Raw genomic sequence first — 25,067 nt, forward strand, 5'->3', positions numbered from 1 at the left:
AACTTTTTGGTTCAGAGTAAGTTTTTGGCTTGACTAAATAATTTATCAAAGTAAATATTTTTTAGGAAGAAGGGGAGCTTAGTGCTTTGCTGTGACCAGCTGTAGTTGGGGGGTTTTGTGACCTGCTTTCCTGTGGTAGGAATTCTCAGTAATGACACAGTGTCCCCTGAGCCTGTACTTCTCATAAGAAAAAGCAAATGCCCACCGATGCGCTGCTCTGAAATTAATGTGGAAAGATTTATGCGTGTGGCCAAACAAATAAACAAATTGCTTTGCAGCTACAGTTGTGGTGAATCTGCATCCATCTTGCAAGGTTGACTGTGGAGTCCTAGTTTTCTCATTTGATCAGTTTTTCATCTCCAGAAACACTGGAGTAGATTTGCAGAGTATTATTTCTGATGTTTCTTTCCCAAGGAATTTATACTGACCCGAGCCTGATATGGGACAGAAGAACCGAACTTGCTTTCTGTTTCAAGCTTCCCAGCTGCAAATTACAATTCCTGGAAGGATGGTTTTCTGCTGTTACTTCAGAATCAGATGCAGGTGTATTGCTGCTCCTTGTTCAAAATGTGTGCAGAAGTCTACCTAAATTGCAGTTCTGAAGATGGTATGTGCTGCAGAGGGGAGGAATCATAAGGTCCCTTCCTTCTGCAGAAAAGAAGGGGCTCCCTTCAGTGTTCACACAGATGCTGAAGTTTCTGTTATCCTCTAAACTGCTCTTCAGAATAGTGCAGAGAATCAAATCTTCTATAGTAACTTTTGGAAATCCCTTCCAGAGCAGTGCTTGCCTTGGTGGTGAAGGGCACTGCTTGGAAGGCCGTAGTGTAGTGAGCACATACAAGTATCTCAGCTGCGATTTCCAGGGCTTATGTTTTACCCTGGAGAGTTCTAGGTTTGTCCATTCAACCAAATGTGGACGTTGGATATCTTTCAGGTTTTTTTTTTTTACTGTCTTTGTGTTATGGTTTAAAGCTTAACTGCTTTATTGTGTTGCCTTTGCAATGGAGGTGGTTTCTGAGCCACAGAAGTACAGATTGTTTTCTTACAGCTTACCACAGCTCACTGTGGACAAGACAAAAACATTCTTCCATACTTACCAAGAAAGCTTTTCAGTTCCTTGCAACAACAAGAAATGTCTTGACTGCAGAGATCTCGAATGGCAAGTAAAAGCAGCACGTGGTCTGTGGGCTCCTAATCTGAATGTGAGAGTTAGAAGCTGTTCAAGGGCAATAAATGAGTGCAGTATGAAGTCCTCATTGTCTGGTCTGGGATGTGTTATCGCTGCTGAATCACCTGACCCATTAGAGTAGTCAAAACAAATGGCAGCTGTGTCTATGATGTTATATTTTGCCTTGGAACAAATGCACTTTCTCAGGAGTCTTACAGAATTCTGACAGATCTGAGGTTGTGCAATGAAACAAGTGAGCCACGTCATGAGAAGTGAGGTTTTTATTTAACTAAGCAGTTCTACTGTGTGAAATACTTCCTTATAGCTGTCTTTTAGGATCTATATCCAGAAATGGGAAGACAGATTGTTGAAGTGTTCATCTGCTGACCATTCAGCTACTTCAGTGGTGTTGCTTGCAAAGACACTTTGGAAACATTTTTGCAAACTGTTTCAGCCTTTAACAGTTTTAACATTTTCAAGGTCTGTTTGGTTATATTTGAAGTGGCCCTACAGGAATGCTGAAAGCTCTGTCCATCTGGGACAGTGCTTCTCAATGTCTAGTGCAATAAGCTTGAGGGATGCTGCTACAACCTCTTTGGGAAACTGCTGCAGAAAAGTGAGAGACAGCACAAAAACATAATCATTTACACTGCTTAGAACATTCAGCCCCAGAATTACTGATAGTATTGTAAGCATTTGTAAGTAGAAGTTTGTTGTGAGATGTAAACCAACTTGATAAAGAGGTGTTACATTCTCCCTCCTTGTAATCATAACCTGGCAACGTAAGAGGAGTTCTTTCCTCTTATGGCATTTGTGCAGTCAGAAGCTTTGAGGTAAATTTGTAGTAATGTTTAGTTGACTTCATTCTGTAGTTTTAAATTAAGGGAGGCTGTCTTAGGTGTCTAATAAGATTTAATTTAAAGGCTGACTGCAAACTGATTTCACCAAGGGATTTCTGCAGAACACACCTTTCACTGACTGTGCTGAATAAACACATGCTGTTTTTGTAGCGGGCAGTAGATTCTTGTGGTAAAACAAGATCTCTTCCAAGCAGATGAAATCTGTACGGTGAAGTAACTAAAGCTGACAGAAGTGTTCATTAAAGACCATTTCCCAGGTCATTTTCAGTTTTGAGACTTAACTGAACTGCTTTTCTAACTAGCTACCACAGAAAAAAGAGTAGACTATAGGTGGCTTGAATTTTAAGCATCTGCAATTGAAAAAGCATTTTGTAGAACACTCAATCAATGAGGTCTGTACAACGTCTGTAACAAACAAATACTCCTTACATGAAGTCCAATTTCAGAACTGCAATCTTAAATAACATCTGTTAATATTCTTGCAAGTCAGGAATGAAATATGCTGGAACTGATTCGTTTTTTTCCTCTTTCTCCCACCCTCCGCTAAATATTGTTGAAACTCACTGACTTCGATCCCTGTCCAAAAAGATGAACTACAACCCTTGAAGCCATATATGACCTATTAAAATATAGAGGGAATGTGCTTTGAAACCAAAATGCTCTTTTCTCTCCTCTAAATTACAAACGATGTTTTGTAGAGCTGTTGGTGTTGATTAATTTGGGTACAACAGTAATGTTAAATTCTTGTTTTAGCTGTTACTGTTTCTTAGGCTAAGTGGGGCAAAGTTCTTTTAAAACATATGAAGTGCCAAAGAAATGTTTTGGTTGCATTTCAGACTCTGATAGCTTAAATGAGCATTTGGTTATGTCATACTTGGGAAGTATGTTGTTTTGGTGCATTATCTTGTATCGCATTTGTTGAAGGTTGGGGAAGTATTTTCTAATGAACTTCTTGAATTACATATTAATCCCAGTGGAAGTCAGATATCCAGAAGGCAAAAACATTTAATATAGATAGAATTAGAGTAGTATACACATAGGGGAGGGGAAATATTTGTGTCATAAGAGCAATCCACTAGTTTTGGGTTCTCAGAGCTGATTCCTGATCTATGTCAGCAGGAAGCTATGTTGGTATGATAGAGGCTGACAGGTAGCAAACTTGTGTTACTCTTGTGAGACTTGGTTCTTCTCTAAACTAACACTTGTGAGTATCTGTTCAGACCTCATCACTTCTAATGGAAGCAGGGGAGAATCTCCACATGTAAAGTCCTGATTTTATTATCGGGACTTTTCCATTTTGCCATCTAAGTTCGAAGTATCAAAAGATGGTTTTAAGTAGGGTGAATGATTTGGTTTGTCTTGAGTTTTTATCATCCACTTCATAAAACTGTTCTTTTTCTCTCTTTGTGTACGTGTTGAGCAGAAGTTAGGACCTGCAGATCTTAGGGAATTCCTACACCATTAAGAAATGTATGTTTAATTCACCACTTCATTTTGAAATAATTATTTGTAGCAAAATCTCCCGCTGTTGGAAAGCTAGCATGTCTTCAGTTTTTTAGGTAGCTTCTGGGCGTAAGTCTTAAACAGGAATGTGAAGTCAGATTTTCATTGCGAGTTATACCAACATTTTTAAATAAATTGTTAAATAACTGGTTAATTTTCACATTAAAGCAAGACAATGTCATTTCACATATTTACATTTAAGGGTTGAACTGGTCTGAAGAAGCATAAGCATTTTAAGTGATAAGCTTGTATCTTTTCATTTATCTGAATGTCTTTCTTACCAACCTTAAAGGTTGTTTACATGAAGCATGTTGGGCTTGAACATAGATAAATACGCATCACAAATGTGAACATCTGTTTGTGTTGAATACATGTTTGAAAAACACTGTCTATTACAGTAGAAAAGGTTTCTTTAATTAAAAAAAAAAAAAAAAAAAAAGAAGGCAAGGGGCAACTGGGGAGAAAGGAAAATAGTAGGCCTGCATTCTGCAGGGACAGATTGTGCAAAATAATGATTTGGAAGTAATATTTTATTTTTCTGTAACCCAAGCACCGATAAGTTTATACTTGATGGCTTGAGCACTGTGGGATTTTCCTCCTCAGTCTATAGGTCTGATCATCATTTGAACTGCTTTCAAGGAGTAGGAACCTCCCCGGTACTCAGCCCAAAATATTCCATCCTGGTATTTGCTCCTGTAGTGGCCTCCTCTGTACCACACCCCGTTGAGATTGGAGTGTGCACACGCGTTGTACCACCAGCCTCCCTTGTGGAAATGAGCACAGTTTCCTGTGGAACAGAAAGAAGTAGGTAAAGTCACTGTTAGTAGAGAAGAAATGCAGGAGATCAGTAAAACACTTATACATTCTGGCTGTTTCTCAGAGAGGACTTTTAGTGTCTTGTTGCAGTCATATCAGTTGCTGCTTCTACCTAAATTCTGCATTCTGTCTGGAGGGAGATAATTAACACGGTACTTAATGTGACTGCTGAAAACTAAGGAGATCAACTGTTCTCAGAATACTAGCAGTGCTTTTCAGTGAGCTAACGTTCAAAGAACTTGGGTTATGTGCTGTTTAGAAATACTTCTGTGGAAGTGATGTGAATTGATGCAGTCCCAAGCAGCACTCGGGTCCACGTTCCACAGATCGCTGCTTGCTAATTGTGCATTTACTCTGTGAGGCTTCTATGAGTTTGCAGAGTTTGTGTAGCTTTTTGGTTATTGACAGCTGAGGAAAAAATAGAGACTAATTCTTAAGTGCAGTTCTATTATTACACTTCTCTGCTTCTTCTCTTAGCCCTAAGGTTTTAGAGAAAAAAGAAACAACAAAGCCTTCTTTAAGGAGAATTAAATGAAGTGATCTGCCCGTTTCTCAAGTATAGTCATGTAACTAAGAGCCTGTTCACAGCTGCAGTTCCTTTGGTGCTATTCAGAACCTTCTGTTCATGGAGGTTGTATTTATGTGGCCTTGCTGTTCTGGGAGCTCACCTGGGAAGGTGTCCTGACTGCAAAGAATCACATGCGTGAGGTGAGGTTGTCGTTGAGCTAAGTTACGAAATCAGTGCAATTTTTCTTGATCTATTTTAAATATCTTTTAGTTGAGTTATTCTATCAGAACTTGCATCGTTTTTCTTGTATTTTTTTCTTTAAGGATATCACTGCTGGAATCTACTGTGTTTGCTTTTCAAGTAGGTGGTAGTTGCCTTACCTGAATACATATCTCTGTCTCTGTCCAGTGTTGTGAATTGCTTTCCGTTGTGCCATATCATGGAATCGCCTGCGTTTCCTTGGTATGTTCCTAAGCGTAGCCTGTAGAATTCATTTTCGGGCTCCAGACGGAAGCTGCTGTATTCTGCATAGACCTTCTTGTTGCTCCAGTCCTCTAATTCAATCAGTAGTCTGTAATTATCCTGATTGGTAAGCATGTAAATATTTTCTAGTCCCAGCCAGTACTCTCCATCAATGTTTCCAAATCCTTTCTGTACAAAAGATAAGAAGGAGATGTTCACTCCAGTTTTTCTTGTTTGTCAGGCTTTTATCAGCAGGAGTTTTATAAACCAATGGAACTGGGGTACTGAACACCTTTCAAATTTCAGGATGGCTACTCAACACATGCATTTAAATGCTTTGTTTGCTGCCCTTGGCCATTTATTTACTGCTAGCTATTTATGAACTGCTAGCAGAATGACATAGTAGAGATTGATTAAAGATGGCAGAGTTGTCAGTTGCACTAATGGAGCTGTGCAGGCACACAAAAATAGAATGGGGGGCATCCGTGCTGTCGGCAGTGCAGCCTGCAGTTTATTTAAGTCAGCTGCATGCAGTAGTGTGCCTTTAAGTACTCGAGGTTTGGTAATAAGGATACTAAGAATACAATCTTCAGCCATTACAACTAAACATCTATTTAATTTGAATGGTGTATTGCTTGATTTCAGCTTCTCTCTTAACACATTGAAGCCTACTAAAATGAAAAATCACTTGGGAGCAAGCTTGATCAAGATTGGCCTTCTGTCAAATGCCAGTTATAGATTCGTAATACACTTAATACACTCTTGTACACACATTACACTCTCTTAATACACACTTCTAATGTGTTATGTTAAAAATGCTTATGGCGACTTTGTAAGATGATATAACTAACTGCCTTATGATATTTCGAGGTGTGTGGAAAAGCCCACCCACCATTCTCAGAAATAAAGACTGAACAACTGTTAAAGAGTAATGATTAAATTCTACAAGTGTAGTGAGGAAAGAAAAAAAAAAAAAAAGGTGAAAATCCTCCTAGTAATCTTGTCATTTCTTTTCATAGGTGATGCTTTTGGTCCAATTGAGTTAAATGTCTGTTTTCTCTTAAATATAATGAAAGCCACAACTGAAGGTCTGTTTGAAGTAAGCATACAGGAAAGAGCTGCCCTGCATCTATGAAGTTAGAGCATGATTGCTTAAAAACAAAAACAAACAAACAAAAAAAAACAAACAGATTTTCACATTTTCTGCTGAGGATATAATTATTTCAAAGCAGTATGGTTTTTTTTTGGCCCAGGTGTATTGCCTGATACCATAATATAGCATAATATATCATAATATGCATGGTATCACAGTAAGAACGTTTCCCTTCACAAGCCCTGCATCTTGCAGAGATTTCTAATATAGTTCTAAAGGTGTGAGAATGATTTCTTTTAATTTATCACTAAGAACATTTTAAAGTTGAGGCCCTGATTCTACAACTCTTTTGGTATGCATAAATGAATAATTTCACTGCCCGGAATTACTTATTCATAGAGGAGACAATTAAACTTTCTGCGTACTTACTGTAGTTTGTGTGTTAATGGAAAGCATGTGTTCAGTTAGGTCCTTGTAATTAATGACTTCCCAGTCACTGTCTAGAGTAACATCTCTTCACAAATGTTGTGTTGTGCATTACAAACAGACAGTTTCAAACTATGAGTCAATACAAAGTTAAGCAATGCATTCAATGAAATAAGACGTTCCTACTGAAATGCATCCATCTCTGAGGAGAGCCCCTCCTGCTTCTATGCAGTTAATTTCCTTTCTAGCTTAAGTGACCCTCTATTTTCATCTCTTCAGTATTTACCACTCACGGGGAACATTTAGGATGAAGAATTGCATTGGGGATGTTAACACCTGGACTGCAGTAGATAACATAGATAACTCAGTGTCACACCAAAATGAAGGTGCTGATTTTCAGCATTCCGGAAGTTACCTTGTAACTGTCCCAGTTCCTGAAAAAGTTGACAGATCCATCTGTTCTCTTCTGAATAACTGCCCATCCTCCGGGATCTAAGCTGTTCTCACACCATAACTGCATTGGTTCGTTGCTGTTTTCGGGTTTGATCATATAAATGCCACTGTTGGAATACCCAGCATCTTTGGCATGTTGGCAGTCTTTGAACGGACCTTTATGGAGAGAAATTCTGTAAGAGTTCAAGGTTGGCTGTGCAGTGCACACAGTTCCAAAATGTTTGGTTTTGCAGTGAAAGACTTGGAGATAATGGAAAGTCAGAAATTCAGTCAAGGTAAAATTGCTATGAAAAGCAGCATAAAAAGTTGCTTTGTATGTATGCATATAAAGTATAAAAATAAATGCATCACATTCTATTTTGAATAAAATAATAAATTTGCTGAACAGATAACACACTTCATTTAGCAGCATGTGATTTTTAACTGTCCTGGCAAGGGTTTATTCCCTGGCTCGTGGTGCTGAAGAAGTATGTTATAATTTGCATCAACTGTTTCCTCCTTTACCACTTATACCAAACTTAAATGGCAACTTATTTTGTAGCGTGCTCAATTGAAACTGGTCAGTTGAAAACAAAAGTGAAGAAAGCCAGACACGAAACACTCAAACCAAAACAAAGCCTCCCACACTTGAACGCGCAGTGTTAGAGAGCTACTTAGTGCCAGAACGTACAGATGTGGAATTTAGGGAAACGGAGTATCTTTGCAGTGCATCACTTGTGTTTTTGTGTTCTTACCCCATCCAAGGAGCAGCCGGCTAAATAAATGTGAGTGGGAGTCTGTGTGAGTTTCATGTGCTGCCCATTTGTGCTACACGTGGAAGTGCTGCTCCAAGGGAGGAAATAGGCAAGTGGTGGCAGATGGCCTTTGAGCAGCTAATAGGGCACATGTGTGTTTTCAGGTTCGTGATTCTAAAAAGTGCTATTGACAGGGCTGCTTGGAAGCTCTACTTTGGGGCATAGGAATATAGACTTTACAAACACTACTTACAGAAGTGCATACAGTAATAAGCATGGACCTTACATAACTCTAATCTTTGCTTTGTTTGCCTTTCATTTTTGGTAATATTTTAATTATGTCTGTTCATGTATCGTTACTTCAGTCAACTTGATTAGAGACCAGCTATTTAGTAAAGCAAAGCAGGCTGTGCTCTGATGGCTAGTAAATGGAGGATGCTTTAAAGGCATTTAAAAGCTCAAACTCAGTAAATCTGGAAATAAATGACCTACTTTTTTTTTTTTTTTTTTTTTTTTTCTCAAATCTGGAAGATCAGAAAAAATTCTCATCAGTCACAGAAGAGGCTAATGTGAAAAGAGGCATGAAAGATTGCTGTTGAGGTTCCTTAATTAAAAGCAGAGGTTGAGTGAAAGTGACCTTCATTGCAGACGAAGTTTCCAAGGCAAAAGCAAATTGAATTTTTTTTTTTTTTTAAATATATTCTTTAGGTATTACTTGCCTGTTACCTAAGTCTATAATTAGCAAGAAATCTGTAGAACATTTCATATTAATAAGCACGCAGAAAGTTTGTGTATCTGCAGAAGGTGACTTGCAGCTTCTGGTTGCAGCAGTGGCTGCCCACACTGAGCTGTACTGCTGTGCATACTGTGTGGTCAATATCTGATGTTTTGTCATTCTTTTAGTGCTTATTATTATGTTACAAGTATTATTATGTCATTACACATATTATGTTTAGGAAAGAAACACAGTAGCTTTGCTATGAGTGTTTTTTCCCTTGTTCACAGTTAAAATTTCCATGTAGATAATGTACATTGCAACTTCTTTATGCATCTCCTAGGCTAGGTTTGATGTCGTTTCCTTTCTTTGAACTGCCTGGAGTAAAATTGGGCTCTGTATAACTGAACACAGAGGTCACTCTACAAGTATTCTTGTGAAGCAGTTACTGCATTAGAAGAAGTGTAAACAGAAGTAGGTTTTTAATAATATTAAACATTGAAAATAGCTCAATTAGACCTGCCATGTATTATTTCCTTTAATTTCCTCTTGAGGAGATATGAGGGGTCCATTTTTGCATGAGCAAACTGTGCAGATGTTTGGAGTGATTTTAAGGGATTTAGCTTTCATGGCAGACAAATTGTACTAGCCAAAGCCATTGAACTTCAAATGGCATTAAGACCATAGGATGTAGTTTATCTGCTTTTTGATGCTCAGATTTGTCTGTGTCCATACTGTGAATTAGTCTTGTAGTAGAGTTGACAAACTGCTGCTTTTAGCATTAGGAAAAGTATCAAATCCCATGACTTCAGGTGCATAGTCTCAATTTTTTTTTTTTTTTTTTTTTTTTGAGGAGTAAAACTTGTTACATCCAATTTGATTTTAAATTCCTGGTCTAAGAAGAGATCCATTCCTTGTTCAGTGCAAATGCTGAGATTCTGAAATAGTGAAAGATTCTCCACAGTGTCTACCATAGTGTTGGTATGGGTGCAGGGTTTCTTAATCAAAAAAAGCTGTACCTTTGAAATCCTGTTGCTTTTAAGTTTAGTTAAAAATGTATTACCTGTGTAAGGAATAGAAATCTATGATTATGTGATACGTATGGGCAGGAAAGGACCTCTGGAGATCATCTAATCCAACTCCTCTGTGTAACAGTCTCTTTTTACTAAGCTGTTGGGGCAAACTGACACAACTTTTTAGTGGTTTTAAGTAGTTTTAAGTTAGAACGTGATGGATCTGTTAGTATTTTACTTCTGAAATGTTTTAGACACGTGATTTAGTACATTCCATATTCTGTTGTCTTCTCTTGGACTGATGACATAGAAATAATGCTTATTTAAGCTTCACACAGAGGACTATGATCAGTACTAAAGGAAAATCCCAAAATAAAGCAGGGTATATACTTAAGTTACATTATTAACTGGGATGTATTAGCAGTAAAGTGGGTTGTGCATGTGGAATTTTCAAGTACCTGTTCAATTTGTAGCTGCTTTTGTGCTTTAACACAAATGCAGGACGATTTGGGGATGTTGGCTGTTATCACAAGCACTGAGATAACTGTGACAACTGAAATTCGTGGAAAACTCTTCCTCAATTTCTAGAGCAATGTTAATGCAAATTGAAGAACTGTTCTGAAAGTAAGCTGGGCCTGCTGTTCCCCCAGAGTTTCTGAGTTTTACTCCCCGCTAGCAATTGAAAATGCACATTTGACATTTTCATAACTTGTTGCGTGCAGCTGTTTCTTTGAATAAGTTAATCTTCCTAAGGTTTTGTGCTTTGTGCTCCTTTGTAAAAATGGATTTAAATTGTGGACTTCTAGGAATTAATGGGTCAGTGAAAACTAGTAGATAATTTAATTTGCCTCATTTCCCATGTACAGCAGGTATGTAATGAGAGAAAATGATACATCTAAAAAACATGCAACCTTGAAGCATAGGTTTTCTGGGAAACAGGAAATGGCTGTTTTTTGGAATTATACTTCTGCTGTGTGACTGGATGTTAATGCTTTTATATTAGCTGTTCCCTTTGTGTCATGATGTGTGACTTAAATTCTCATGGCATCTGGCATTTGAGTTGGGCTCATGCCTGAATGTTCTACAGATCTGAATAGAAGTAGTCATTCTTTACATCAGCAGCTAGTTGTTTGTGTTGCTGTGAGATAATCACAAATAAATGCCTTCAACTTAAGAACCAAGCTGAGTTTCCAACTGTAACTAAAGGCAACTTAGGGGTGAATAGAAGGCTAACTATTCCTGCTGTGCAAGCTAAAGAAGCCGAAAGCAAGAGTTGTCTATGAAAAACATGAGTTGTGTTTTCTGAATCCTTAATTTTTTTTTACTGTAATTCTGAAAAAGATTTAATAGAGTTTTAATTGAATTCAGGGCATCTCAGTAGTAGTTAATTTTCTTGTCAGTAGTTCTGTTTGTAGTGAAAAGTGTATTTATGTAATAGTCTAAGGAATGCAACATGAAGATGTGATAAATTCCCCTGCATGTGTTTTCATAATATTTGTGATTTTACTTGACATCCTACTAACATCAGATTGTTGTGAACCTAGTTACTCACTTAAAATTTTCGAAGTTGAGTGCATCTGATTAGACCCAGCCTTCCTTTATTTGCCCTCTCAAACTTGTTTCACGCTCAAGTATTTCATCCACACCTTTGGTCGTTGTCTGTTGTGCGGTGCTCATCTTACAGCAGATCAGAACTTAAGGGCTAAAATTCTTCCAACAGGAATAACTTCTGGCAAGTTCTGTACGTATAGCTCTACAAGACATCTACTTAAAATTATTTTCTTTACTTAGGGTGAATTAGCTTGTCTCGTGTTCCCTGTTACTAGTTAGTGTAACATGTAGTCATTGAGAATCTTCAGAGAAACAGCAATAGATACTAGAAAGCATATGCTGAAAATGAATTTTCACTCCCATAAGTAAAACCCAGCTGGAGGTGCCAGCCCCTGCACTTTGTGACTCAAAGGTGTTATTTCACAGATTGCAATTTTAAGCCATAGTTGCAGAAGATGCGTTTTTTGAAACAGCCAATGTTCAGAAATTCAATCTGGAAGAAGGGTTAGTATAGAAGGTACCTCTAATTCTTCATTTTAGTCTTATAATCAGGACAGTTTCCTTCTGAGGAATTAGACAAATAGCAATAGTTCACTCACCTTCGTTAATTAAAGCCAGCGGCGGTACTCTGAAGGGACTCTTAGTAGGAGAAGTAGCCGGATCAGGTGGTGGCCTTACATCCCTGTCTCTGGGGTACCCTGGGTCTCTCTGTATCTCATTGCCTCCCAGGAGAACGGGAGTGTATGACTGACTGTTGGGAATGTGCTGCGGCACTACTTGGACGAGCGGTGGGGACCCATGGGTGTCCTGTCGTGAGAAGATTCTCAAGCACTGCTCTTCCAACAGGGAGATGATCACAGACTGGTTATTTACAAGGTCAGTCAGTGCTGCATATTTTACTTCAAGCTCCTTGTATTTTGTTGCCATCTTCAACATTTCTGTTGTTACGTTGAGGACTTTATTTTCCAATTGGGAAAGTTCAAGTGAGTTATCGCGCTTTCGGATTATCTCATGCAAGAGTTGCATGTAGAGTTGAGTGACCCGAGAGTTCATGTTGCGGCTTTCTTTCCTCAGCAACTTTACTTCGTTCACAATGTTTCCATCCACGTCTACCACCAACTGCAAGATGTCAATCTCGCGTTTTTGCTTGGACAGCACATCCTTCAAGTTCTCTATGTCCATTCTTGTGACTTCATCTTTTCTGTTACCAGTACCTGGTTCGTTATTCACACAGATTGGCCCTGTGATTTTTTGTTCTGGGACCAAGAAGGTGTAACCACATTTCTTCCCTTCTTCTCCACCATCTGTGGAACGAGGATGCCTCCGTTGGGATGTTTTATTGAGGGTTGATGGTTCTGTACAGCGCCCGATAGACAACAGTAGGAACAACAGCATACCCAAAGTCCATTTCAGTATCTTCATTTTGGAGGAAGTGTGATGACTTAGAAGAGACTGTTGAACAGATAGAACATAATTAATTAGAGCCATAACTAAGGCTCTAATGCTTAAACTAACTAAACTGATGGGTTTTGTTGTGCCCGTGTGCCTGTAGGCAAGCGTTTGGAGTCTTTTGGTTGCAGTTAGATTCTGTTAGGTTAGTTTCAAAGCATAGAGTCGCCTACTCACTATAAGTGAAGCACAGATTTATCGATCGTACCAAGTTACCTGCGGTATATTTGCATGGAAGGGAAGCTGGGAGGCAGTGGTTTTAATTTTTCCAAAACTAGTTGAAAAGATTTGAATTTGGATCACACAAACCTTTCTGCCACTTTCTTGGGTTTATATTAGTATCTGTTAGTATCTACAGATACCTCCTGTTAAATAGTATATGCATACGTATCCATTCATACGCCCATGCGTTTTTCAAGTTTGTGGACACACAGACATGGTAGACTTGAAAAATACATTTATGCATCCACTTTGGGCAACGGTGTTAGGTAGGAAATGAGTCAAACAATTGTCTTAATGTTGATGAGAATTACATATTTAATTAATTTCAAATCTGTGAAGAAAGCCTATCATGTGATGTGATCTGAACTTGTATATCTCTGCTTTGCTGGCTTTACTGTTAACTCACTACTGTCACATATATCTTTGGGGATGTATTTATCCCAGTAACATTAAAGTGTCAGGTAGTTTGCCAATTTAAATACCATACTGAACTGTGTCATTCATATATTAAGAAAATAATCTGTTCTTTTTAATTCTGTGTAAATAACTACAGTGCTGTGATGAAAATACAAGAATACTTGTAGAAATACATATTTTGTTTACTTTGTTTTTAATTATTTGAGATAATTAACAAAGGTAGCACAAAAGTCAGGAGAAAACCTCATTTCTCATGTTTAATTTGACTTGTCAAGCAGATTGCTATTCTCTCTCATCTCAGCTGCTGACCTGGCTTTCGTTTGCAGTCTACTGTGAGCAGCTGTACAAGGCCTTGTGCAGTGGCCTTTGCATGGTTACAGGCTGGAGTCAAGTAAACCCAGAGAAAGTTAGTAATTTTCATGCGGTTCCTGCCAAACTCAGATGTAAGTGCATTTGGCAATCCTGCAGCAGTTTCCCTGAAGGCAAAGCAGGCTAATACTGCTTCCTTTACCTTCAGCTTTACAAGTGATGACTTTTATACCAGGTCACTTCTCCCTCTTCTCTTACTGACTTTAATATTATTGCTGCACACTCCATCTTTGCAGCTTCAGAGTAAGTGCATCAAGTTTTTATTTTTTGATTTAACTGTGAGCAGTGAATGCAAACTTCAGAACATGCTCTGTGCAATCGGGAATTACATCTAGGATCTTCAATCAAATGGTCCACAGTTGCATTACAAGTTCTGCTCTGAGGGGGAAGAAAGCATTTGCCTTTAACACACTGTGGAGTAAGAAATGAGAGAACACTTAAAATCTTGAGAATTTTGTAATTAGAGAGTTTATAATTAGATCTGTTCTATATATTTCACTCTTATTTTGATTATGAACTACTGGTAAATATGTATATATATTTCAAAAACAGAACTCAGTTTATAGTTTTAGTGTGTCTGTGCTGAAGGAATACGTTCTGTTAAAAATATATAGGGGAAAGTATAGTTTTTCTCTGGGACTAATTGTGTATTTTCCTTTGTCAAATTCAGGCTTCAGTAATGACTCAAGTGGTGCTCGGAGTTTGAAGTTCATTAGTTTAAATTTTCACATGAATCGTGGTGATGACGTGGGAAACACAACTGTGTGTGGTGTTGAACTGGAGAAGGATGAGCTAAATTAATAGACTGAAGTTGGAAACCTCTGTTGTGTCCCTTAAATTGTTTTTCAGTTGTTCTTCAGTATTTTCAGTTGAAGGAAAAGAGACTTTATGGTGTACTGTATGTAACTGTAATTAAATTTCAGTATATTACTTTTTTTTTTTAATAGCAGCTACTTCATAGCCCAACAAGGTGAAGAACATCTTAGTCCCTGGCAGTTATTTTAAGACCTGTACAGTTACTTAAGTAATCAGTGGCTGGGAGAGGAAAAGCAATACATTTTTTTCCCCTGAAGCACATAAAATGAATATTTGAAAAAAATAAAACATTTTGCTGTGCAAACCCCTATTTGACCAAGTAGTCTGTAGCAGCTTGCTTTCCACTATCTTTTAATCATTATGTTCATTTTGAACATTTATGCTTGTGTGTTTTAATAAAGTTTGAAGTTCTTTGTCAACATGTGTGCTGTTGGACTATAAAATGAATGAAATGGTCTATGTAGCATAACCAAATGAAACAGCTGCACAACATTATGCCCTAGAACTTTTAAGTGATTGAAACATCTTGTATTAAACTCACTCATTCTCATACGCAAAGGTGAGTTTCTTCTGAGAATCTACCTGGTAGGTGATGTGTACTTCCACAGAAAACTTGATGGTGGAAAAAATTAAACATTTTGAGATGTTGTTTGGGGTGCTAAAGCAACTTAATGCTGAGCTTGTCATGCAAGAGCTGGTTCTGCATAATATATTTACCTGGAGCTTTTATCATCTTAGAAGGAAATGAAAGCACTGTTTCAAAAATTTCCTGATGGTCTGGGCAAGCAGCTTAAAAAAAATAATAATAAAATAAAATAAAAATACAAGCTGCTTATCCAAAATATCCCAGAGCGATAGCCTAATATGTAAGACTTTAAAATGACTAATACTGGAGGTGGGAAATGGTTTAGGAGTACTTTGTTTTAACTATCTGCGCTGCAAACCTTGTTCTTTATCGAGCTGCTACGAGTGTAATGTTCAGCAGGATGTAGAATTTGGAGACCCACAGCAGAAATTAGGAAATCTGTTCTTTCAGAGCTGATGAAAATCACCTCTCCCTGGGCTGTGTAGGTTGTGATGACTGACTGTAATGGAAATGCTGCAGGTAAACGTGAATGTAGGCTTCCCTTTGTATGGAAAGCACGGTGTCAGCATCTATCTTTACCCAGAATATTTATCAAAAGGATTTGGTCAGATGATAAATATTAACCAGGGCCTTTTATATAAGCCTCCATTTATAAACACGTACAACAGGAAGTTGTACGTGTTTATAAAAAACAGCTGAGTTTTTTGTTTGCTTTTGAGCAAGTAAATGATATGGTGAGAGTAATGTTCCTATGAGAATGATTAAATCTGAAAGCTTTATTGCTGATATTTCTCATAGACGTACATTTTCTCTTTAACATCCTCTAAGCAGTTAAAATTATTAAAGCCATCTATATTCCCCTACCCCCACACAGATAAGCACAGTGTTTTTAGCTCAGGTCTGTGTCCATAGCATTAGAAGTCATACTGCTATGGGAAAAACACTGCGGGGGAAAAAAAGTTCACATGGATTCCTGATGCATCTGTGTACATCTGTAAATTACTTTCCCCTGTATAAACAAGTGCTTTTCCAGTAAGTGTTCGGTGGAATAACAGGATTGCTTTCAATTGTTTTGACTGGAGTCCAGAAATAATAAGTTCTTGGGTTTTGTTTGTCGGATAGATGATGAACTGACTGGCAGAATTCTACTTCTGAGCTTAACAGGAGTCTGATTCCTTTTAGAAAAGGCAATAAAAATATTCAGGTATTTTTTTGAAGTACTCACTATAAATCTATCACTTCAAGAAATGATAGGTTCTTAGAAATTCTCTGCAGGAGAGATTTGTAGACCATGTCATACTACATATTCTGAAAGCCAGCAACAAGTGTGTGTTTTACTGCAACTTAATGAGGATTCGTTTACATTTGTTTGCACCCGTGGTGTTTTGATGGAGCATCTTAACAAGCAGCCCCAGTGGACTGGTGCGTTCTGTTGTGTTAGTTGGGGGCCTCCAGGAGTCTAAAGCTGTCAGGCATCTAGCAATTGTTTGCTCTGGGAAGTTCTGCTTCATTCATCGCTGTGTAAATTTCAAGGACCAGACTAATAGGACATGTTATGAGCAGCCAATTAAGCCCAGTAAAACAATAATTAAAACCTGATAATAGCCTGCAGTTATTGGCAGAAGTTTACATGGCATGTTTTTCCATCACATTTCAAATCATTCTTGTGGCAACACCGTAATATTAATAGCCCATTATTTGTTTAAAATAAGCTTTCCAAAACTTGAACTCCAAAGCTGGAAGACAGCAAAGGAGCAGGAGTTAAAACCTCGCATGTAACCATTTTACTGCTGTAAAATTATTGACTCAGCTGTTTTCATTTGGGAAAGGTTTAGGAATTGTTCTAAGCAGTGTAAATCAAAAGCTTGGGGAGTAATGAATGGATGTCCAAAGCATGTAATGTAGGCTTCAGATGGGTTTTTGTTGTTGCTGTTGTGACTTAAGTTGTTCCTGTTAGCATGTAGGAAGCACAAAAGGATAGTTCAAAAAAAAAAAAAAGAAAAAAGAAAAAAAAAAGGCTCAAGAGCTTGGAAAGGCTCCATCTTTCTGTTTGTCAAGGTTGCCTCAGACTTCTTCATTCCATAGCTACTAAATTTTCATTAAGTTTGCTGCTGTAACTCTTCTTTCAGAGTTCACCCTTCGCCCTCTTGCTGTGCCGGACATTTCTGAGGGCTCGTTAATGCAAATGTGAAACTTAAATTCTTTTCTATTGTTCTGGATTGTTTGCCATATTCTCATTTCAAGGTCAGCATAAAGGAAGGCAAAAGTAGCAACTTGTTTTAACAACTTCTTTGTTTATTTCTCCCTGTACTTTTGTTTTCTGTTTGTAAAGCAGCGTTCTTGTTTTAATCGCTGCTTTGTAACTTCATCTTTTCCCCCTCCCACCCCCTCAAGAACTGTAACAAACCCCTCTGTTTTCCAAGGCAAACTGTTGCCTTGTCAGTTGCGTTTCATTTTTATGAAACTGTTTGAAAACAAGCTGCTGCTACATTCCGATACGATTAATTTTCTTTTCCCTCTTTACACACTCTGTAGAAGGAAGAGCCTAGTGCCCATTACAGCAATTCCTTTGGATTTTCGGCTCCACGACTGCAGTGCTGCAAACTTAATTTTGTTCAGAACCAGTGAATGACTCTGGTTTCTTGACCGGTCGTACAAATCATGCTGCTTCCACTACTCAGAAGCAGCGTAAATAAAGCTGTAGTTGGAAAGGCACACAATGATTGTACTTAGAGATGTGCATTGGTTTACTTAGGATTTCTTACAGTAGTTTTATTGAGGTATCCATTTTCTAGTAATGCTAGGTCTGAGCTGTAACACTGGGCGAAATCCAGCTCCCTGAGGTCGATGGCAATTTTGGCTTTTGCTTTCTGGTGGGATCTGATTTTCACATGAATCCTTTCACAATATCCAATTGTATGCGTAACAAAGAATCTGGTAGTACTGATTTCTCAGTAACTTTCAGTAACATAAAACTTACAGGAGATTTACAGCAGAGCAACTGAAACTTGCTCATCCTTGCAACTGGAATGAGTTAGTCCCTGCTCTTAGGCAGAGTGCTTTTTAATTCCTTCCAAGTTTCTACCAAACGCCACGAAAATGAGGTCTGTATTTTACTTGTCAAACTGCTCTCAGGCTGAGAGAGGTTCGTTTGTTCATAATTGCCTGTAGATGATGGATGCATGCAGAATTTGCATATAGCTCAAAATTAGACTTGCAAGAAAGAATAATGTGAAAACTTACCAAGAGAAAAGAATGTTGCAGCTGGTTTGCTTCTGTCGTAGGTGGATGATCCGGAGGCCAAGTTGCCTTTTCTTTCTGTGTTTTCTAATGTTGCAGATTGTTAAGCTGCAGTTGTCGTTGAAAACTGCTTTTGTCTTTCTCTGTTAGCTCCAGGCTGCGCTGGGGAGTTGGGTTTCTCCATGCGATAAGCAAACTACTTAAATCATTTAAATATAATTGAAGAAAAAGTTCCAGTATGTTTTATTCCGGAGGGAGGGAAAAAAAGCAATGTGGTTTTTTTTTTGTTTTTTTTTTTTTTTTTTGAAGCTGCGGTGTTGCACTCTCCCATGCAGAAGTGCACTAACCAGCTACAGCTGACCCAGATTCCATATACATCACATTTGGACAGTTTTTTTTAAACAAACACACCAGCCTCAGCCGTTCAGCCCACCTATGATGTCACCGCCAACACGAAGGGCAGCAGAAACTCCTCCTTCGGATTTCCTATCCATACCCTCCAGAAAAGCGGGGGCAGGGAGGCCGAGGAGTCAGGAACAAGGAAAGATTGTTTGCCAGCTGAGGGGAGGGTACCATATGGCAACAGACTGTGCAAGAGTTCAGCAGGCAATTACAAATCAAACATTTTTACTACGCTGCCTAAAGATGCCTTTCAAGTTGTTACAGTGCTGGGCTTCATTTAGAAGAAAGATTCTTTCAGGCTGATAAAACTCCATTTGTGTTGCTGGGAATAAAAGGGGCAGCCTGGCTGGATACAACAGGGAAAAATGAACCATTTATAGTCGAGAAGAATGTTAATAGAATGTCACATTCAATTCCTGACGTTCCCTTAATAAGAAACAGTTGCAGTTGGTAAATGCGTGAAGGCTCTGATGCATGTGGGAGATGTTAGAGCTGGCTGTGATAGTTTGGAGTCGATATCAGAGTGTTTGATAACATCTGATTAGGGTTAGAAGTAGAAAAAAAGAACACAGCCAGTGAGGAATGCAGGATGCAGCTCTGTGGAGTAAGGCAGCAGTTCAGTGCATTGGTTTTACTGTCATCGATTTCTTCACAGAAGACAAACCAGTTACACTGGAAAGAATGACCTTCAAACAATTTCAGGACTGTTTTAGACTTTGTAAAAACGCGCCAAATAATTTTAGAGAGCAGCTCTCTAAATGAAAGCTCTTGATGGAGATAAGAGAAAAATCCATGCTGAATTGCTTAAGTCATTCAGAAAGAGAATTGTGCAACTAGCTTCTAAGCTCATGCGTGATACTGCAGGTGCTTCTTCACAGGGGATTTCTTTAATTATAATTAGTAGGCATGATTGATTTTTATTTTTTCTACAAAAGATTGAGTAGGTTTGGGCTTTTTAAGGCCTGCTTGGACATTGCTTAACAAAGCTGAGCTCAGGGGTAGGTTCATGCAGTCAGGATAACATCGCAATGTAAATGTGAATATCTGATCTTTCAGATTTTTTTTTTTTTTTAATAAGCTGATTTTAGCAGAATGGAAAACAGAGAATTTTAGTATTAGATCAGGTCATGTGTAATACCTTTTAATTCACTTTTTTATATGTCACCTTTCAACCACAGGTATTTTAATTTGTTTCTGTGTGTGTGCGCACACGCGCATGTATGTGTTGATTTTGGAGTGATGCCCAGAGTTTCCCAGCTCGCATCTGAGGGCTGTACTGGTTGGGTGCTATACAAACACGACTGCTGTTCTAGTGAGATTGTATTAACAGCCTTCCACCTGTAAAGCCAAGCTTTTTGTTATGATTCTGGTTATACAGGTCTGAGCATGAAGCAAAATATACTTTTAAAAATTCCCTATGACTGAAACAAGTTTCTCCAATAATGTTTTCAAGTTTAGATATTTTTATAGTCATGTAGGATCTCTATATTGTGAAAGATGTAGAAGCGCAGTTGCTTTTTAATGGCAGGATTAGTTGGTCAGGGTGTTTCATTTAATTGGGCTAAGAAAGGTTAGGCTTTAGGTGAAATTCTAGAGATGGAGAATGAAAATAAGCAAAATGAGCAGTGTATCACTAACAGGAACTCACACAGAGGAGGACTCACCCCTTGTGCATAATCAAAGGATGAAAGAATGGTGAAATTACGATGCTGGTGAGGAAGAAAAAAGACATAAGACTTGAAGACCTAAGAATAAGGTTGGGTCTTAGCAGTTATGGTGAATATAAACTGCACAATTCATACTGTGTTTTAATGCATGCACTTCTTACCTAGTTAACTTTTCCAGTATTACAAGTTGAGTGTGAGTTTTCATTCCGGTTGAGGAGTTGTAGATGAGATGTTTTTTTCTTCTGTTGCTTTTTTTGTGGAGGAATTTTGGAGGAATTAAGTAGTAGACTCTCTAAAAACCTTAGTCAACTTAATCAGGTATTTTAGCATTATGTGATTACTTCATAATTGTCAAGGGGAGTTTCTTGCTGGTAGTGTGGCAGAAGAATAGGTTCCTGAGTAGCTGTGTGTAATCTCAGATAGCTCTTGTAATTACTTCAAAATTTAGAAGGATGCTGTCAGTGTTCAAGGCAGCTAGTGCATGCCTGGCACAGTGCAGGAGGAAAAAAAGGATCCTTTCTGTCCTGCTGAGACTTTCTGTGCCAGAAAACCATGTGTCTGTACGCACAGCATCTACAAATACAGCTGAGCTAGGGGTACCAAAACTAAGGACTAAGTCATGGAGCGGAACTTAGACTCAATCCCAGGCAGAGGAGGTATGGTGATGTGTCTTCTTGGAAGTCCAGGCATTCTTACTGTTTTACTTTGAGGTCTGAAGGCTCTTGTAGATCTTGCCAAAGGTCTCAGGCATATCCAAAATAACCTACTGAGGTAATTTGTCGATGAAAGCAAGAAATTCTATGAAGTATTCTTTGCAATTTTTTCTGGTAAATGTGAGACACTAAGGAAATCTTCCATTCTAATCTTGCTCAGGTATTTATCTGTCAGACTTGACGTACATTGATTCTGCATACCCATCGACGGGGAGCATTCTGGAAAGTGAACAAAGAACAAACTTAATGAACAACATCCTACGAATTATCTCAGACTTACAACAGTCCTGTGAATATGGTAAGCTAGTGTGTGAATACTGTGGTGTTAAAGAGCAACCTCAACAGCTTTGATATTTCTCTTCTGTAATACTATGCAAGCAAGGCGTAACCCTTTCGTATGCCATCATCTTTCTGCCTTGCCCTCTCAGTTCAAAAGTGTAAAAGTTTATTTTGATGTTGTTAGTTATGATAGAGCATCAGCATGGGATAAAAGAGTAAAGTTCCCTTTTCCTTAAGTCGCACACACTTTTGCAGTACGTACATTCTAGAGAAAAATGTGGAATACATTGCATTTAATAGTAGTTTTGCTGGTACATGCAGTATAACTTAACATCTCTGTGTTCCATAACTTTATGATGATTTCTAAAAATATTAAGATTGCTTTTGGAGTATTTTGGAGTATCTCTTTTACTGGAGATAATAAAAATGTGTACAGCTTGCCTTTTGGACATTTACAGTGCTGTTCGTGCATCAGATGAAGTATTGTTTCTTCAAAGGTGGTCTCCCTCACAGTCCCTCTCTTCAATTTCTAGTGAAGTTGTAAAGCTGCATTTGGGATGGTGGAATGTGATATTAGCAGAGGATTGTGGCTCCACTGAAAGCTCAATATAATGAGAAAGTGGTCTGTGAAGGAGCCCTCAGATAGAGTCCTACAGGTTTGAAACTTCAGTTTGGCCAGGGGTTCTCTCCCACATCTCACTTCCACATAATCTGATAAGCAGAGCAGCTCAAAGTGCTCTACAGGGAAACATGCTTGGTTTATGTAAGTGGAGAATGTAAACTCAGTGCATGAGAATTTGGAGGACTACAAAATTCAGCAGCAATAGAAACTGTAGTTTGTACCTCTGTCTCACATTAAAAGGTAAGTGATCTGATTCTGTTTAAATACTTTCTGGAAAAGAACTTTGCTTACTGAACGGTGCGGTGATAATGAATGTCATCTGTTCTCCAGATATTCCTCTGTTGCCTCACGTCCAGAAATATCTAAACTCGGTTCAGTACATAGAAGAACTACAAAAGTTTGTAGAAGATGACAATTATAAGTAAGTATGAAATGCTGTAACTGACTGTAATTCATGACAAAAGAACTTCAGAACATAAAGCCTGTCACTTCTAAAATTCTGCTTACAGCAGGCAATTGCTTCCAGAGCATCTGTTGCAAGTTGTGAGGTTACAGCAAGGTCCTCTGGTAAGATAGGATAACAGCATGGTGGATGGCATGGTTTCTTCCTTTTCTGTCTGACTGTAATTAATCTACAGTCGTCTAAGTGTTTGCTAATGAAGAGCCCGTCCCAGTGGCTCACACCTCATGCTCTGTCGTGGGGTTCATCTAACTGGCTGAGCAGAATGCAGATATACTTTGTTCTGATGAAAAATGACGCACTAATCTATGCATCCCGGCCCCAAGTTCTTACTGAAGGCTTTCATTTTTATAAATCCCCATTTTTTATTTTTATCCTTGGGTTAGGTTACACAGTGCGAAATGTAAACACTTGATTTTTGAGAATCGAGACATTGTGCATCTGACTGCCCCTCCCAAAAAGTGTGCCACCTTAGACAGAGGCGTCCAATTTCTTAATGAAAAGATTATTACTGTATTAAGTGATTTGGCATCTAGCAAAAATTAGGGGTTGGAAATCTCTGGCAAGAAACAGGAACAAGCCCCGAGGATAGGAAGCGACCTGCAGCAGATCTGTTACATATGAAGAAGGTTTCTGTTTGCTACTGGCTGATCTGCTTGAGGAGGTTCCCCACCCATTCCCATCCTGCCTGCCCAGGAAGTTTGTCACCTTAGTTGTGCTGAATCAGTTGCTTGTGTAGCTGCATTCTAATGGTGGGAGTGGGCATGCTTGCTAAAGGGACAGATTATCTTTTCTAAAATAACAATTTGTTAAATGGTAAACTGTTTATAGGTCTAATGTGGATTTATTGAAAGGCAGTAAGTAGGGACCCTTACGTTTATGTCAAAGGATGGTTGGCAGGAGTTTAACCACCTAACTTCCTTTCATGTGTATAATCCTTTAAGATTTGTGAGTTGTTCTTTGGAGCACGCTATGTGCATTTTTGTGCAAGTATCCAGCCTTATTATTTTTCACCAAAATGTTCTATAGCCTGATTTAGAAAGTGTTTCTTACTTATCACTGAATAAAGCTTTGTGGTCAAGCACTGCAATTTAAAACAAACCCTCAAGTTGAACTGCAGTGTCTGGTTCTTACTGGCAGATTCTTTTCATGAATTCAGATTCTACCTTCCTTCTTTAGGCAGGAATATGTACTGAAGGGAATTTTATTGCTGAAGGAGCTACAGCCTTTTCACCCTGTACAACCCAAATTTTGATAGCAGGGAGACTGAGACAATTGAAAGTAGTACAGAAACATGACTTTAGACCTTAGACCTTGAAGGTCTGAGTAAACATTTTACACCTGTGGGCCATGTATGTCTCCTGTCTAAATGTTTTCTGTATGAGAGGAGTGTATTTTGAAGAGCCATTGTTACTCTAAGTAACTGTTTTACTTCTTATCTCCTAAAGTGTCTGCAAAGAGGCTGAAACCGAAGAACAGTCATTGTGACTCAAGTCCATGTTTTTTCTTACTGAAGGATTTTATTTAAGAAAGTTGAACTTGTAATCAATCGTTGCTGAGCAGTCTGGTGATGGGAGGGAAAGGAACTGTCAAACTTCAAACATAACTCTCCCTAAAAATAAATAGATGCTTTTCCATGCTTACTAATTTCAAAGATTATAGTTCTGCAAATTGTGCAAACGAGATGTTAGATATTTATAGAGTCTGCCTCCTTTACAGTGCTATTGAAAATAGCATTTAAAAATGCCTGCTGTAGAAAAAGCTTGAATTATCGATGCAAGCAAGTTGATAATATATTTTATGAAAAGCCAGAGAAGGATTTTGGCCTCTGTAGCAGTAAAGACAAGTTGGCCCACTTCGTAGCAAAAACAAAATCTTGAGGGTACAGTGAATATAAATATTTGTTCCCAGGCAAGGAGAATTACTCAGGTTGGAAAAGACCTTAAAGATCATCAGTAAAAGTTGCAGCGCTTTGCTGTAGTGTAAGTTTTGCTATTGGTTTAAATCCTCCTTCAACATGGTACTGCTTGTTCTGGTCTGTATGAGTCAAAGCGATGGGTTCCTTTACTATATTATGCCTTGACATGTTGTGTTCTAAGCCTAGAGCCCTGCTGCAGTCATTTTTCCACATGAAAGAAAAAAAATGTTTGGATATAACGTATGCTAAACACAGCTGCGAGATGTATGCTGACATCATATTGTTTCTTGCAATGACAAAACCAAGAAACAATCAATTGTAAACTTACATATGTATCAAAACTCTTCCTTTTGCACACCTCTATTTCCTGCTAATTTTTAGTTCTCCTTTGGTGCAGACTTTCATTAAAGATAGAACCAGGTACCAGCACCCCCCACTCTGCTGCTTCCAGAGAAGATTTAGTAGGTAAGTGCTCAGTACCTGTGAAAAGACTTTGTGCTGCCAAATTCATTATTTTTGAGTTGTGATTGTGTAGCCAATTTACTTTAGGCTAATAAAGAAGCATGGTGTCTAAACACTGTACATTGGTAATGAAAATTCTGAAT

General features: G+C 38.3%; 2 protein-coding genes across 9 annotated transcripts in view; one reads left to right on the top strand and one right to left on the bottom strand.

Annotated features, from left to right (window-relative positions):
• The window catches only part of RALGPS2 (Ral GEF with PH domain and SH3 binding motif 2), a 109,481-nt gene that overhangs the window by 56,665 nt on the left and 27,749 nt on the right, over positions 1–25,067 (top strand). For all 8 annotated transcript variants that reach the window (XM_042819241.1, XM_042819248.1, XM_042819247.1 and 5 more), the window contains 3 exons: positions 21,344–21,481; positions 22,415–22,505; positions 24,860–24,927. In XM_042819241.1, the coding sequence (XP_042675175.1) occupies positions 21,344–21,481; positions 22,415–22,505; positions 24,860–24,927 (297 nt within the window). The remainder of the gene's footprint in view (positions 1–21,343; positions 21,482–22,414; positions 22,506–24,859; positions 24,928–25,067) is intronic.
• ANGPTL1 (angiopoietin like 1) lies at positions 1,435–18,746 on the bottom strand. Its single transcript, XM_042819250.1, has 5 exons — positions 18,405–18,746; positions 11,902–12,754; positions 7,252–7,445; positions 5,236–5,506; positions 1,435–4,318 (listed from the first exon to the last, which is right to left on the bottom strand). Exons 2-5 carry the CDS (start codon positions 12,722–12,724, stop codon positions 4,131–4,133), a joined length of 1,476 nt encoding a protein of 491 aa, XP_042675184.1. The 5' UTR covers positions 12,725–12,754; positions 18,405–18,746; the 3' UTR covers positions 1,435–4,130.

Source organism: Centrocercus urophasianus, unplaced genomic scaffold, assembly GCF_019232065.1.
Source record: "Centrocercus urophasianus isolate 14NV4802_14NV808 unplaced genomic scaffold, USGS_Curo_1.0 seq_18, whole genome shotgun sequence".
Taxonomy (NCBI): domain Eukaryota; kingdom Metazoa; phylum Chordata; class Aves; order Galliformes; family Phasianidae; genus Centrocercus; species Centrocercus urophasianus.